The sequence below is a fragment of the Jaculus jaculus genome, chromosome 2, assembly GCF_020740685.1.
Source record: "Jaculus jaculus isolate mJacJac1 chromosome 2, mJacJac1.mat.Y.cur, whole genome shotgun sequence".
Classification (NCBI taxonomy): Eukaryota; Metazoa; Chordata; class Mammalia; order Rodentia; family Dipodidae; genus Jaculus; species Jaculus jaculus.
The window spans coordinates 7,988,911-8,005,351 of NC_059103.1; the positions used below are offsets into that span (position 1 = coordinate 7,988,911).

Sequence of the window (16,441 nt, forward strand, 5' to 3'; positions counted from 1 at the left end):
GGGGTCATGAGTATGGGGGACCACCAGTGAAGGTCAGTAAAATGGGAGCAATAATAGCAAGGATGAGGGGTCATTGATGAGGGTCAGCCAGGGTGAGGAGCCTTCGGTTGGGAGTGGTCCTACGGACATAGGCTAGATAGTCCAAAGATGAGCTAGGAACTCTCCAGAAGCAGGTGCAGAGGCATAAGACTTCTGAGGTTGAGCCATGACCAGCCATCTCCACCACCTTAAGGTCTTATTTATGCTTTTTTTTTTTTTTTTTTTTTGCCCCGTAACAAGCAACAGGAGTGTTCATGGTTACACCTGCCTTTGCACGTTTCTGAACAGATGGCACTTTGGGGAACTGGACCGCAGAAGAGCATTGGGAACAGGGGCCTGTGCGACAGGTGATGCCTACACACCCTCTGACATTGCTGTCCCTCATTGTCTCACTGGCCCCGTGCCCACCCTGGAGTCACACAGCTTCATTAGAGCCAGTACCTGTCCACCCGCTAGACAGACCCAACCGTAGCGAGTGTGAGGGGCAGACTGGCTCTGCAGGAGGGCCAGCCCCCCACCCCCCGCCCCAGGGCTTTGACTGCCTGGTTATCCCCGGCCCTGTTTAGGCACCTGCCCCCTCCTGCAAGCTGTGGCGCCCGGACCCACATTAATGGCCTATTTTCACACAAGAGCTGCTGGGCCGTGCTGCCGCCAGAGCCCAGACCTCACGGGCGACCCATTAAACGTTGGCACCAAAGCTGACCTCTGCTGCCCACCAGCCTCGTGTGTTTTCTCAGTTGTTGCAAGGACAGTCTGCAGCAGGCTGTGTGACACGCACTCTTGCCTGTCTCAGGTGGCTGAGAGAGGTGGGTGCAGGACGTTGAGCTGGCGAAGCAGAGCCCAGGCTCCGCAAACCTGAGAACCCGCTCAGCTAGGGAGTTCTTGGAAAAGTCACCAAGTCACTGTGTGTGGGGTGGGGGCGGGGGGGCAGAAAATGGATTTGTATGGAGGGAATTGTGACTGCAATCACCTTCCATGGGGAAAACCATTTTAGCTGTGATAATTGTTTTTATAAAAAGCAGAGGGGGGTTGCTGGAGAGATGGCTTAGTGGCTAAGAGCTCGCCTGGGAAGCCTAAGGACCCCGGTTTGAGGCTCGATTCCACAGGACCCACGTTAGCCAGATACACAAGGGGGTACACGTGTCTGGATTTCATTTGCAGTGGCTGGAGGCCCTAGTGTGCCTGTTCTCTCTCTTTCTCTTTCTCTGCCTCTTTCTCTGTCTGGCACTTTCAAATAAATAATAAAGAAAAATAAATTTAAGAAAAATTTTAAAAAATATCAGAGGGGAAGCTGGGCATGGTGGTGCACGACTTTAATCCCAGCACTTGGGAGGCAGAGGTAGGAGGACTGCCATGAGTTCGAAGCCACCCTGAGAATACAGAATGAATTCCAGGTCAGTCTGGACTAGAGTAAAACTCTACCTTGGGGGAAAAAAAAAAAACAAAAAACAATCAGAGGGGGCTGGGAGTGTTGGTAGAATATTTGCCTAACATACAAAGCCCTGTGTTCTGTCCCAGTACCTCACACAGCCATGATGGTGTACACCTACAATTTTAACACTCAGGAGACAGAGGCCGGAGGATCGGGAGTCCAATGTCTTTGTTGGCTGGGTAGTCATTTTGAGGCTATCCAGGGATATGTGAAACCCTGTCTCAAAATAAACAAACAAAAACCCTGGGCTGGAGAGATGGCTCAGCAATTAAGGTACTACAGGGCCAAAGAACCTAGGTCCAATTCCCCAGGACCCGCGTAAGCCAGATGCACACGGTGGCACACACATTTGCTGTGGCTGGAGGCCCTGGCGTGCCCATTCTCTCTATCTGCATCTCTCTCAAATAAATAAATATTTATTTATTTAAAAAAAAATCCAAGGGGGGCTGGAGAGATGGCTTAGTGGTTAAGCGCTTGCCTGTGAAGCCTAAGGACCCCGGTTCGAGGCTCGGTTCCCCAGGTCCCACGTTAGCCAGATGCACAAGGGGGCGCACGCATCTGGAGTTCGTTTGCAGTGGCTGGAAGCCCTGGCGTGCCCATTCTCTCTCTCTCCCTCTATCTGTCTTTCTCTCTATGTCTGTCGCTCTCAAATAAATAAATAAATAATGAACAAAAAAAAAATTAAAAAAAAAAAAATCCAAGGGCCTGGAGATGTAGTTTAGCTCAGCCATAGAGAACTTGCCCAGCAAGTACAAGGCCCCAGGTTTTATCCTCAATGTGGGAAAAAAAAAAAAGAAAATCAAGCCTTAAATATTTAGACCAGGTGAGGTGGCACATGGCTGCTATTCCAGTACTTGAGAGGCCAAGGCAGAAGGATTGCAATTTTAAGGTCAGACCTGGCTCAAAGGATATAAAATAAAATCTCAGGGCCAGGTATGGTTACGCACACCTTTAATCCCAGCACTCGGGAGGCTGAGGTAGGAAGATCGCTGTGAGTTCGAAGCCACCCTGAGACTGCATAGTGAATTCCAGGTCAGCCTGGGCTAGAGTGAGACCCTACCTCGAAACAAAACCATAATAATAACAACAATAATAGCCGGGCGTGGTGGCACACACCTTTAATCCCAGCACTCGGGAGGCCGAGGTAGGAAGATCGCTGTGAGTTCGAGGCCACCCTGAGACTACATAGTGAATTCCAGATCATCCTGAGCTAGAGTGAGACCTTACCTCAAAACAAAACCAAAAAAAGAATAAATAAATTAATTAATTAAACAGGGTATAGCAGCGTTTGCCTATAATCTTAGCACTTGGGAGGTGGAGGCAGGAGGATCAGAAGTTTAAGATCATCATCAGCTAATAGGGAGTTTGAGACCAGCCTGGGCTATCTGAGACCCTGCCTTAAAACCTAACACACACACACACACATACACACACATACACAGGCCAGGAGTGGTGCACACACATGTGCCCCTGGGACTTCCACAGGCAGAGGTTCCCTCCATGCCGCGTGCTAACGTTAGTGCTCAGTCAGCATCAGCGCACAGGCACGCAGAGGCTGACGGCTCACACTCCTGTGCGGCTGCACGTCACGTCTGCCCCTGCAGACTCAGCCTGCTTCATGACAGCTGGCAGTCGGTCACGGCTGCCGTGACCCTGAGGATAAGCGTGTGTTCTCCCCTGTCCCCATCACTCAGGCCCGCTGCCCCTGCCCCGCCACCCATGTTACCTCTCCATCACTTCATTGGGGGTGTGCGTGCCGTCGGTCCGTGGGAGGGTTGGGGGTGCCAAAAAGAAGCCCCAGGCATGTCTGCAGCATGCCCCCAACCTGTCTCCTCATTTGCTTTTCGCTTTTCATTTGTAGAGCAGGAGACGGGTTTCCATGTATGGAAGCGAAACTAAGTTTCTTTTAAAATATATTTCTTTAAATAAAACAAATAGTTTCCCCTCTGCCAGAGCTCGGGCTGGTGGCTTCGTGGATGGGGTTTGGCTCCCCGCAGTCCCTGGCTCAGTTCTCTTCTCTTCACGTGCGGGCTGCTCATACTTCCTCACACTCCTCTGCTGATTGTCACTGTTTTTTTTTTTTTTTGGCTCTGAGGGACTTGGCCTCTTGTGTTATTTTCAGTGTGGGTCCCAGGAAGGGGGTTCTGTGTTAGGAATTATCCCTGTTCTCTCAGGGTGTATACCAGGCACTGAGGAGCTATGGCCATCTGCTTGTGGTCCTGCTGACACCCTGAGCTTCCCCCATAGGCCTTGCTTTCTCTCCTTCACCCTGGTCTGCCCCCCACCCCACCCCCAGTCCTGTCCTGGCAGCTTCTCTTTGCTGTCTGAGAGGTTTCCTGGGGCTCTACCTGACTCCTCGTCTCTGGAGCTAGCTCCGTGGTCACTTTGTGGCTGGGTCTTTCTGACCATCCCCTAACCTGCTTCTCTGTGTCACCAGTGTCTGAAGCTTGACTGTCAGTGGTCACTGATGCTGAGTGGCAGGGACAGGCTCCCGTCCCTGCTCCGCACGCCCTGGGTTGATGGAGGCAGCTGGAACAGAGAAAAGAGTCAAGAGGCCCGGTGAGGGCTCTTACAGCTTAAGTAGAAAAAATGTCGAGCCAGGCGTAGTGGCATGAGTTCAAGGCCACCCTGAGTGAATTCCAAGTCAGCCTGGACTAGAGTGAGACCCTACCTCGAAAAACCAAAAAGAAAAATGCCTCTGGGGGCTGGAGAGATGGCTTAGCGGTTAAGTACTCGCCTGTGAAGCCTATGGACCCCGGTTCGAGGCTCGGTTCCCCAGGTCCCACGTTAGCCAGGTGCACAAGGGGGCGCACGCGTCTGGAGTTCGTTTGCAGAGGCTGGAAGCCCTGGTGCGCCCATTCTCTCTCTCTCCCTCTGTCTTTCTCTCTGTGTCTGTCGCTCTCAAATAAATAAATAAAAATTGAACAAAAAATATTTAAAAAAAGAAAAATGCCTCTGGATCCTATTGTGGTTGAACAGGTCTATAATCTCAGTACTGGAGGAGTTGAGTCAGGAGAATTTTGAGTTTGTGGCTAGCTTGGGCAAATATCTTGTCTTTTTTAGGAAAGAAAAGGATGGGAGGCAGAGATACTATGAAAGGAAGGAGGGAGTGAAGGGAAACAAAAGGAAAGGAGAAGCTAAAACTGTCCCCCAAAGGTACCTGGTGGGGTCACTGAGAGGAGCAGATGGGCCTGACCTCAATGGGTGAGCCCTGCGTGAGCTCCCTGAAGATCTGTCAGGAAGGGGGGCCAGTTGAAGGAAGTGGGGCAGTGGGGACTTACTTGCCTTTGAAGGGTATGTCTTTACCTCAGACTCTTGATCTCTCTCCTGCCTGGCCACCATGATGTAAGCAGGCTCTTCCACATGCTCCTTCTGCCACGATGCCTTACCACAGCCCTAAAGCCTCTGAAATGATGAGCCAAAACAAATCTTCCCTCATGCAAATTGTGTTTCTGGATGGTCTCTCTTGTCTCTGGAGCACCGTAGTTACTGTGTGGCTTTGCCTCCCGAGTGCCCAGATTACCCCTTTGCCCGTCTCCTGGTTCCGTGGCAGATCAAAGGCCTGTTAGGCTATAGTAACCCCAGGTTGGCTTTCTGTGTAGTTTCTTGTTTGGGGGGACAGGGTCTTGCTATGTAACCTTAACGGACAGGCCTCAAAGTCAAGAACTTCCAGCCCCAGCCCCCTGAATGCCGGGATTTCAGGCAGCGGCTATCATACGGCACTCCCGTGTCTAAAGGACCCCCAGGAATGAGGTGCTGGGTGTACAGAGCAGCTGCAGTTTACAGGCAGGAAGTCCAAGTCCTGACCCCTGCCCAGCTGCCTGCTGAGCGGCTGTGGAATCCAGATGTGGGTAGAGGGTGGACTGTTCTGGCAGGTCAACACCCCCCCCCGACTCTTCCAGTGCCTCTGGAGACTGAGAGCTCGCTGCCCTCTCCCCACCTGCTCTGGTGGTCAGCGGGGTAGTCTCAAGTTTACACATCTCACTCCATCCATCAGCCAGATTCATAAACATGCAGAGGCCTGGAAGCCAAGTGGCATCAGGGCCAAGGGGAGTCGGGGGGATACACTGTAAGAGCTGAAGAGGGTTCCTGGGGACTCCAGACAGAGAGCTCTGGAGGGCTGACCTGTGTCTCCCAGACTGCAGAGCAAAACAGTTACTCATTAAGCCGCCACAATCTGGCTCTAGGCACTGGCAAGACTGACTGGTGAGCCAGGGTGCTGAAGCCGTCCTGCAGTGAAGGACCGATGGCGACTGGTCGGAGGACCGAGGCCGTCTCGCAGTGAAGGACCAATGACGGCTGGTCGGAGGACCGAGGCCGTGTCGCGGTGAAGGACCGATGACAACTGGTCGGAGGACCGAGGCCGTCCTGCAGTGAAGGACCGATGACAACTGGTCGGAGGACCGAGGCCGTCTCGCAGTGAAGGACCAATGACGGCTGGTCGGAGGACGGAGGCCGTGTCGCGGTGAAGGACCGATGACGGCTGGTCGGAGGACCGAGGCCGTGTCGCGGTGAAGGACCGATGACGGCTGGTCGGAGGACGGAGGCCGTGTCGCGGTGAAGGACCGATGACGCTGGTCGGAGGACCGAGGCCGTGTCGCGGTGAAGGACCAATGACGGCTGGTCGGAGGACCGAGGCCATGTCGCAGTGAAGGACCGATGACGGCTGGTTGGAGGACCGAGACTGTGTCGCGGTGAAGGACCGATGACGACTGGTCGGAGGACCGAGACTGTGTCGCGGTGAAGGACCGATGACAACTGGTCGGAGGACTGAGGCTGTCCTGCAGTGAAGGACCGATGACGACTGGTCGGAGGACTGAGGCCGTCCTGCAGTGAAGGACCGATGACGCTGGTCGGAGGACGGAGGCCGTGTCGCGGTGAAGGACCGATGACGCTGGTCGGAGGACCGAGGCCATCCTGCAGTGAAGGACCGATGACGCTGGTCGGAGGACGGAGGCCGTGTCGCGGTGAAGGACCGATGACGGCTGGTCAGTGGGCGGAGAAGGAACCTCTCAGCCTTTGTGGCCCAGAGCAGTATACACACCAGGCTCCAGGAGCTTTAGTGTCTCTGAGCCTCAGTTTCCCCTAGTGTACCATGGGACATGACAGCCCTTATGTGAGTTCATGCCTGAAGGACAAGGAACTAGTCAGAGAACTCAGCAGGCTCTATGGGGATTTTCTTAGTCTAGGTATGTTCAGTGGTAAATTGTTGATTTTAGTGTTGTTTTACTTGCTTTTTCTTATCTTTATTAGTTATTTAGATTATGCTTTAGAAATTTCTGTATTAAATTTATTTTTGAGACAGTGGATAATGTATCCCGGGTGGCCTTGAAATCTCTCTGTGGTCAAGGATGACCTTGAGCCGTGGTCCTCGTGCCTTCCCCTCCCCCTCCCAGTGCTAGGATTATAGGCATGCACCAGCCATCGTGGTTTATTTTTGTGGAATTTCTGTTTTGTTCATCTTATTTATTTGCCTGCTTGAGGTGGGCATACCAGGGTCTCTTGCCACTGCAGTGGATACCAGATTCATGAGCCACTTTGCATCTGGTTTACATGGGTCCTGGGGAATCAAACCCAGGCCATTGGGCTTTGCCTTTAACCTCTGAGCCATCTCTCCAGCCCCTGTTTTTGTTTCTGTTTATTTTTGAGACAATCTCAGTATATAGCTCAGGCTGACCTCCAACTCACAGTGATCCACTTGCCTGAGCTTCCAAAGTGCTGTGATTACAGGTGTAGCCACCATGCCCAGTTTATTTATTGTTTGTTTGTTTGGGTTTTTTTTTTTTTTTTGAGATGGGGTCTTTTAAAAAAGAACATATTTTATTTATGTATTTATTTGAGAGCGAGAGAATGGGTGCCCTGGGGCCTCCACTCACTGCAAACGAACTCCAGACGCATGCGCCCTCCTGTGCAGCTGGCTAACGTGGGTCCTGGGCAATTGAACCGGGATCCTTTGGCTTTGCAGGCAAACGTTTTTAATTGCTAAGCTGTCTCTCTAGCCCCGGAACACGGTCTTACTGTGTAGCCCAGTCTATCTTCTGACTCAGCCTGGGCACCTGCCTCATATTCTAGAGTGCTGGGATGAAGGGCCTGAGCTGCCACACCTGGCTAAGCTGGGCTGCTCTTGCTATGGTTTGTGAGCAAAGTGAAGGCTGCCCTCAACCTTCACAAGCCCCAAGGCGGGGAGCGCTGACAGACAGGAGGGCCATGCCCTGAGCGGGCAGTGGTCTGCCACTAGAGTCCTCGTGGCTTGTTCTAGCCACGGTCTGCCCACCCTGGGCAGTGGGGCACGTGAGCGTGGGAAACATTCAGCTGCCCAGACAGCCCTGGTGCCCGCCCTGAATCTTTAATGTGTGCCGTGTTCCCAGTGGCCCGTGATCTGCTACAGCCGCTCTCTCTCTGTTAATCATTGAGTCAGCCAAGTCTGCAGACCCACTGCCTCTTGGGGAGTCAGGAGGGGCTGCATAGCTCAGCAGGTGTGTGACCCTGAGACTGTGCTCCTCCCTGCCTCCCTGGAGCCCATGGCATGGCTGGGCACTCCCTGTCCTTGAGCTCCAAGGTCGGTTCCAAGCATGGTGACAAAACACTGGCCCACTGGGAGATCCGGCCCTGCTGACATCTCGGGGTGGGGGTGGGGGGGACTGGGCTGGTCTCCATTTCGGTGTGTCAGTGAAAATAGGGTTCTAACGGGGTAGGACACAGCAGCCTGCACCTCAGATCTCCTGGGTCTCCCATACTCCAAGGCCCAGTGCGCCGAGGAACAGGAGGAAGACACAAGAGACATAAACAGTAAAAGTGGCTATGGCCGTGCACAGCCAGAAGGAGCTGGAATTTGGGGCAATGGCTCCCACTGTAGGTCCCCCATGTTAGCCTCCCCAACAACTGATCCCCAACATATGTGCCCCCAACACATGCCCATCTGATCAGCAAGTGACCCTCAACGTGGAAGGCACCTCAGCAAACAGACTCCAATGAATGACACTCCCCCCACACACACACCTGGCTGATTCTCACATGTCCTCCTCCCCACAGGGCACGGCCTCCGTCCTCCAGCGTCGGTCCCCTAATGAGGAGTACGTGGAGGTGGGGCGCCTTGGGCCCTCTGACTACTTCGGTGAGTTGGGGTCCCCTGCTTGTGCTGTGGCATGTTATTTGGGCCCTTGGGTTGGGAGCTACGTGGGGCTCCTTAGGACTCAGGTGGAGTCATCTCAGACTAAGGCACAGGGCTGGCCTGACCCCCCAGCATGGTCTGTCCCAGAGGCCAGCGCTGAGCTTGAAGAGGGCAGGGCCTAGGTGATGGTTGTAGGAATCGTGGGCTACCATTGTTCCTGTGGCTGTCAGCGAAGGGGTTCCTGAGGGAAACTGAGCACCTCTGGGCATTCCCACAGCTGAGGCTAGGTCAGGGGGAGGCCTCAGCCCTATCACAGTGTCCCCTGCATGTGGGGATACCCAACAAATCACAGCACAATGCCTAGCTACACTTGAATTTCAGATAAACAACAAAAAACTAGTAGTTTATAAAAAGATATTTCAATTGTTGATTTTACATGACATCACTAAAAAATATTAGTTTGAGGCTGGGGAGATGGTTCAGTGGGTAAAATGCTTGCCACACATGTATAAGAACCAAAGTTTGGATCCCAACACCCATGTAAAATGCCAGGGATAGTGCAGGCCTGTAATCCCAGTGCTGGAGAGCTAGAGATAGGAGGATCCCCTAGAGCTGGCCAGCCTGCTTGCCTAGCTGAGTTGGTGAGCTCCAGGCTCAGTGAGAGACCCTGTCTGAAAAGGTAATGCAGCCGGGCGTGGTGGCACACACCTTTAATCCTCCCACTCGGGAGGCAGAAGCAGGAGGATCACCATGAGTTCGAGGCCACCCTGAGACTACATAGTGAATTCCAGGTCAGCCTGGGCCAGAGTGAGACCCTACCTCGAAAAACAAAATAGTAATGCAGAAGGACAGATGAGGAAGACCCCTGAGGCCAAGCCCTGGCTTCTACACATATGCACATGTACCTGCACACACGAGTGTACCTCCATACATCTAAGCCCACATATCTACATGTGCACATGCGTGTGTGTACTCCCATAACTTTCACTTGGGCCAGACCTAGTGATGCAGCCTGTTATCTCAGTGATAAGGGTGGCTGAAGCAGGAGGATCAAAAGTTCAAGGCCAGCCTTGGCAACTTAGCAAGAGTCTCTCAAAATAAAAGTAAAATATTCCAGGTGTGGTGGTGTACACTTTTAATCCCAGCATCCAGGAAGCAGAGGTAGGAGGATTACTATGAGTTTGAGGCCAGCCTGAGACTACACAGTGAATTTCAGGTCAGTCTGGGCTAGTGTGTGACCCTACCTTGAAAAAAAAATAAATAAAAGATAAAATAATAATAAAGTAAACATTTTTAAAAGGCCATGGGGAGGGTGCTGAGGATGTAGCTCAGTTGGTGGGATGCTTGTCTGGCCTGCAGGAAAACCTGGGTTCCATCCCCAGCACTGAGTAAACCCAATGTGCCATGCTTGTAATGTCAGCACTCAGCAAGCAGAGGCAGGAGGGTCAGAAGTTCAAGATCAGGTCTGGAGAGATGGCTTAGTGGTTAAGGCACTTGCCTGCGATGCCTAAGGACCCAAGTTCGATTCTCCAGGTCCCATTTAAGCCAGATGCACAAGGTGGTGCATGTGTCTGAAGTTCGTTTGCAGTGGCTAGAGGCCCTAGCACGCCCATTCTCATTCTGTCTGTCTCTCTCTCTCAAATAAATATAAATTTTTTTAAAAAAAAAGAAGTTCAAGATCATCCTCAGCTACATGGCAAGTTAAATGATTCTGGGCTACATGAGGTCCTATCTCAGAAAAGTTTGGGGCTATGGAGATGGCTCAGTGGTTAAAGGTTCTGCTTTCAAAGCCCATTGGTCTTGAATCAGTTCCTCGGCACCCACTTAAAGCTGGAAACAAAGTGGCCCAGGCTTCTGTGAGCCCAAGAACCTGTCATGATGGAGATGGAGGTGGAGCCAGGAGAATCTAAAGCCCCAGGACCAGCTAGTCCGATAATTCATTTGCAATGAGAAGAAACAGTTGCTCAAAAAAGGTGGAATAGACACCTCCAAGTTGTCCTTTGACCTCCGCATGCTTGCCATCATGGCACATTGCCCAAACACACACACACACACACACACACACACACACACACACACACACGTACATATAAATAAATAAATAAATAAATAACTTTAAAGGCCGTGGAGTCCATCCCAGCATCTCAACAAACAAAATTTGTGCATTTGAAATTCAAGTCTATCTGGCCTCTTGTGGTGGTGGCGTTTCCCTGAAGAAGCTCGTTCAGGGCCCTGGGGCCAGCGTCTCTCCAGGCAGCCCCCTGACCCTCCTTCTTCCCTCTAGGCGAGATCGCACTGATGCTGAACCGACCACGCGCAGCCACTGTGGTGGCCCGGGGCCCCCTCAAGTGCGTGAAGCTGGACCGGCCCCGCTTTGAGCGTGTGCTGGGGCCCTGCTCTGAGATCCTCAAACGAAACATTCAGCGTTACAATAGCTTTATCTCCCTCACTGTCTGAGCCTGCTCCCGCCGCCTGCGCCTGCAGGGCTCCCACGCTGCCCGCGACCTGCTCCCTATGTCCAGGGCCTGGGAACCATTTGGGGATCCACTGGGTGGGGCTGGCATCCAGCACGAGACCTCCCTCTGCTCCAGACTCATTTTTGGAACAAATAATCACCTTGTGCATTTCAAAATCAAAGGGCAAACAACAAAAATGCATCCCCAGCCTAGGGACAGGAGAGCCAGCACGTCCATGCCTCCTCGGTGGCCCTATAGCCTTGTCTTGGCCACCTCATCCCCTCTCCAAGTCTTAAGGGGACTCTTCTTAGCCCCCCACTTCCAGGGTGGGCCTGGGTCCTACTGGGTCCCATCCTATAGCTCTCTTTCCCCCAGAACCAGCAGTGTGCTGCCCTTGGGCCCTGTCAGATTCCCTAGGTCTAGGCCCAAGTATGCAACAGTTTGTGTTAAATGGGGGTGTCCCACAAATGGACACTCAGACTGAGAGGAGACATTAACACTGAGGAAAATAAAAAACATTCAAGGTCCCTACCCTCCACCCCCAAACCCCAGAGAGGCTCCTGGGTACCAGAGTAGATTCCAGCCTTCTGGCTTGGGGATCAACTGAGTCGAGCCCCTTACCCTTACCTGTCTTGGAAAGCCTGTTTCTGGCGGGCCAGGCACACTGACCACCCCCTGGGGCGGCTGACCAAGCATGTGGCCCCTTCCCTGGCCAGATGCCAAGATCAGGCAGGAAACAAAGCTGATGATGGGGCTTTCCAACCTGCCCGGGTCCCTGCCTCCTGCCGTCTGGGAGCCGCCGTGTCTGGTTCCCTGGCTCTACCAACCAGTCTCTTGAAGACCTGAAAGGACAGCAGGATAGTCTGCTACTTGCTGGAAGAAACTATGAACACTGAGACCCTTCCCCAGATTCCTGTGTGGAGCCCGGGTCCCTATCTTGGGAGACAGTGTGTTACATACCCAAGTCCGCTCCACGTCCCCACATGAGGGAGAAACGTAAGTGAGGACAGCCTAGGACCGCCACCCTTTGAACCTTCACCAGAACGGGGTGGTACTAGCCAGCCAGGCCCAAGGGGCCATGTGAGTGAGTGCTCAGAGCTGCTTGGTGGCGCCGGTGTGACCTGCACACAATGAGACAAGGTGACCGACCCAATCTTACCCCCACTGCTCATGTCCAGGGAAGAGACCCTCCTGGCTGACCCATCAGCTCCTCCCTGTGCGGCCCTGCCACACCCTGTCCTGCCTGCACCACCGACTGTCTGTGGCTTCTGTGGACCCGCTCAGCCTGCCCCTATTTATGTCCCCAAGTGTTGCATGAAGTATTAAACGTGCAATGAAGAACCTCATCCCAACCCGGGAAGTCTCTGTCTGAAACTTTTTGTACATAAGGGATTTTCCTTTCGTGTTGTGGCACTTAGAAAAATGGGGTGCTTGCCTAGCATTCAAGACACCCTGGGTTTTATTCCTGATACCACGTTGACTCATATGGTGGTGTATGCCTATGATCCCAACACCTGGGAAGTGGTGGCAAAAGAATCAGAAGTTCAAGGCCATCCTTGGCTACATGAGAACCTGTCTTAAAGAAACAAAACGTAAAGAGTAGAAGGCGAGCCTGGCGGCGCACAGAGTGCTGAGATGAGAGGGTAGCAAGTTCGGGGCCAGTCCAGGCAGCTCAGTGATATGAGCCCGGCCTCCGGTTGATGGTAACCCTCCTGTCTCAGCCTCCAGAGTGCTGGGATTACAGACCCACCCTAGCTAAGTGTTAGTGCAAATGTGCACCTGGCCGGGCTGATCCTCTCTCCAGAGGTGTCCTGGGGGAGTCCAGGCAGATGGGGCCCAACCTTGACTTTGCATAACCATGGCGGAGTCTCTGCCATCTGGGTATGAGACCTTGCTGTCCTCACGTGGAAGAGACGAAGGGTTAAACTGAGGCTTGGTGAGGAGGAGGTGGCAACGGCAGATGGGATCCAGGAAGGAAAGCTCATCTCTCTTTCACTCCGGCCTGGGCTGCTCGGTGCACATGTAAGTCACACAGGCTCTCTGCTTGCCCGGGGTCAGCGCCGCGAGGACCTGCCCGTCCCTCGGGCTCACTTGTTCATAAAGTCCATGCATCTGTGAGTTCATGTGTGTCCGTTTGTTCCTTAGTTGTTGCTTCCTTTCTGAAGTTCTAAGCCCCTGCCACATGCCCCCAGCCATTGAAAGGGAGCCAGCTTCCAGAAACCATTTCCTAGAGACTGGGGCTGTGGCTGAGGGCTGTGCAAACAGAGGCTTCTTGTGGCCGGAAGCCAGCAGGTGGGGCCCAGTTCTGCTGGGATGATGGCCTTGGCTGGCCCGTCCAGACAGTGGACAGTCCCGACCTTGGTTAGTGGCTGCAGTCCCTGATGGTCCGTCCCAGCCTCACTCCTCCAGCTCTGCTGAACCAGCCAGGCTGGCATGGTGGCTCACTGTGAGGCCAGGCAGTTCCCCTCCAGGCCCTGTCTCCATGCTGGGAAGACCAGCAGGCCTCCCCTCTGGTAGAGTGGTCTCATGTCAGGGGACCTGGGTGCTCCTGATGATTGACGCTTCTGTGGTCACCAGATCTTTGGCCTTAGATTCAAGAGACAGCCCAGAGTAAGTTCACACTTCCTCAGAATTCAGCTGGCCCTGGGCTTGCCTTTGCCTGGGAGGCCTTTCATACCCCCAGCCCTGTTACCCTCTGTTGCTTTCTTGGCCTGAGATGCCCCCCAGAGCCAGTGCCGAGCCCTTCCGCCCAGCTCTAGCCTCAGCTGGTTAGTCGTTTCCCTGCTTCATTTAGTTTGTGGCCAGCCTATACTCTGCAGGCAGGGAGGCCTTCCTTTAGTCCCAGCTTGGGCCTAGAAACCTGAGGCTCACGGTGTGCTTGTGGGCCACCAAAGCCCTCAGAACATTTTCAAGGGAAAAGCTTAACAAAGTGATGGGTCCTGCATGGATACAGTGGGCTTTTTTTTTTCCCCCCCTCAGTACTGGGGATGGAACCTAGTGCCAGAGGCATGCTAAGAAATTACCACTGAGCCACACCCCCCGCCCTTCACTGGGGGATTCTAGACAGGTGTTCTACACCTGAGCCACACCCCTAATCCTTCACTGGGAGTTTCTAAGGGCTCTATCATTAAGACCTTTTTTTAATGTTTTTTTTTAAAGATTTATTTATTTTATTTTTTTTATTTTTAAGATAGAGTTTCACTCTAGTCCAGGCTGACCTGGAATTCATGGCCTTGAACTCACAGTGATCCTCCTACCTTAGCCTCCCATGTGCTGGGATTAAAGGCGTGCGCCACCACACCCAGCTTTCAAATTTTTACCAACAATTTAAGAACTTTTTTTGGGCTGGAGAGATGGCTTAGCGGTTAAGTGCTTGCCTGTGAAGCCTAAGGACCCCGGTTTGAGGCTCGATTCCCCAGGACCCTCGTTAGCCAGATGCACAAGGGGGCGCATGCATCTGGAGTTCATTTGCAATGGCTGGAGGCCCTGGCGCACCCATTCTCTCTCTCTCTCTCTCTCTCTCTGCCTCTTTCTCTCTATGCCTGTCACTCTCAAATAAATAAATAAAAATAAACACATTTTTTTTAAAAAAAGACCTCTTTATTTTTTAATCTGGAGGGTTTGAGAGAAAGGGTCTCACTAAATTGCCCAGGCTGTCCTTGAGCTCGCAATCCTCCTGCCTCAGCCTCGCTTGTAGCTGGGATAATAGGCCTCTGCCACCAGCCTGGTTATAGTGGATGGTTTTGTTTGCTTGTTTTCGAGGTAGGGTCTCACTCTAGCCCAGGCTGACCTGGAACTCTGTAGTCCCAGGCTGGTCTCAAACTCACAGCAATCCTCCTATCTCTGCCTCCTGAGTGCTGGGATTAAAGGTGTGCACCGCCACGCCCGGCGACAGTGGATTTTTAAGTGTATACTAGGGCTTTTATTCAACCAGGCAGAAGGTCACTCTGTTGGTTTCCCAATCTGCTTCCACTGGAGCTCGCAGGTTTCTGCTCTTGGCCAGGCCTTCCTCTCGTGGACCTCTTCTCCAGGGCAGAGCCTGGGTCACTCCACTCACCAGATAGACGCTTCTCCGTGGGCAGTCAGTCCCTCACCAGCCACTTCGAGTAAACATTCTTTTTGGCTTCTGCAGGTAGAGAAGACAGCCTGGGCTGGGTGTGATGGCACACGCCTTTCATCCTTGCCCTGGGGAGGCAGAGGTAGGAGGGTCGCTATGAGTTCGAGGCCAGCCTGAGACTACATAGTGTATTATTCCAGGTCAGTCTGGACTAGAGGGAGACCCTACCTAGAGGAAAAGAGAAGGAGGGAGAGAGGGAGAATGAAGACAGTCTGGGACGTTCTAGAAAAGCACTTGAGGAGCTCTGTGGTGGGCACGTGGGCCATGGCTTCCATCTCCAGTGTCACAAAGATCAAAGCGCTCGGCGTGCACCTGGTGGTTGCTGCCTCCACCTGTAGCTCAGGCATGGCTGATGTGTCTTTCACTGGTTGAAACTTTTTAAATATTTATTTATTTATTTGATACAGAGAAAGAGGCAGAGAGGGTGGGGGAGAGAGTGGGAGAAAATGGGCATGCCAGGGCCTTCAGCCACTGCAAACGAACTCCAGATGCATGCGCCCCCTTGTGCATCTGGCTTGCGTGGGTCCTGGGGAATCGAACTCGGATCTTTTGGCTTTGCAGTCAAATGCCTTAACCGTCAAGCCATCTCTCTATCCCTGGTTGAAGTTTTGTTACTGGTTTTTCTCACTGGGGGTGTGGTAAAGCCCAGGCTGACCTTGAACTTGAAATCCTCCTGCATCAGTCTCTTGAGTGCCAGGATTACAGGTGTGCATCACCATGCTTGGCTCCTCTCACCCACTGTGTAGCCCCTGGCTCCTAATTCTTTTTTTTTTTTTTAACTTTTACTTATGTATTAATTTGAGAGGAAGATATATATATAGAGAGAGGATGTGTATACCAGGGCCTCCAGCCACTACAGAAGAACTCTAGACACATGTGCCACTTTGTGCATCTGGTTTACATGGGTACTGACGAATGGAACCCGGGTCCTTAGGCTACACAAGCAAGTGTCTTAACCACTAAGCCATTTCTCCAGCCCTCTGACTCCTAAATTCTTACTAGCTGGGAGGCATAAGGCAAGTTCTTTAACTTCTTCTCAAAGCCATTTCTCCAGCCCTCTGACTCCTAAATTCTTACTAGCTGGGAGGCATAAGGCAAGTTCTTTAACTTCTTCTCTGAGACTCAAAGTTACATCTCTTAAGTGGGTATAGTTTTTGTCTCTTGTGGTTAGATTTTTTTTTTATGTTTACATGATGATTTTATTTGCTTAAAAATTTTTAATTGATAATTTCCATAATTATAGACAACGAACCATGATAATTACCTTCCCTACCTCACTTTCCCCT

At 52.4% G+C, this 16,441-nt stretch overlaps 1 protein-coding gene across 3 annotated transcripts in view; it reads left to right on the top strand.

The window, feature by feature from the left end:
- The window catches only part of Prkar1b (protein kinase cAMP-dependent type I regulatory subunit beta), a 188,818-nt gene extending 176,428 nt beyond the window's left edge, over window positions 1-12,390 (top strand). For all 3 annotated transcript variants that reach the window (XM_045144391.1, XM_045144389.1, XM_045144390.1), the window contains 2 exons: window positions 8,504-8,585; window positions 10,867-12,390. In XM_045144391.1, the coding sequence (XP_045000326.1) occupies window positions 8,504-8,585; window positions 10,867-11,039 (255 nt within the window). In that variant the 3' untranslated portion in view covers window positions 11,040-12,390. The remainder of the gene's footprint in view (window positions 1-8,503; window positions 8,586-10,866) is intronic.
- Window positions 12,391-16,441: the final 4,051 nt, after the last annotated feature.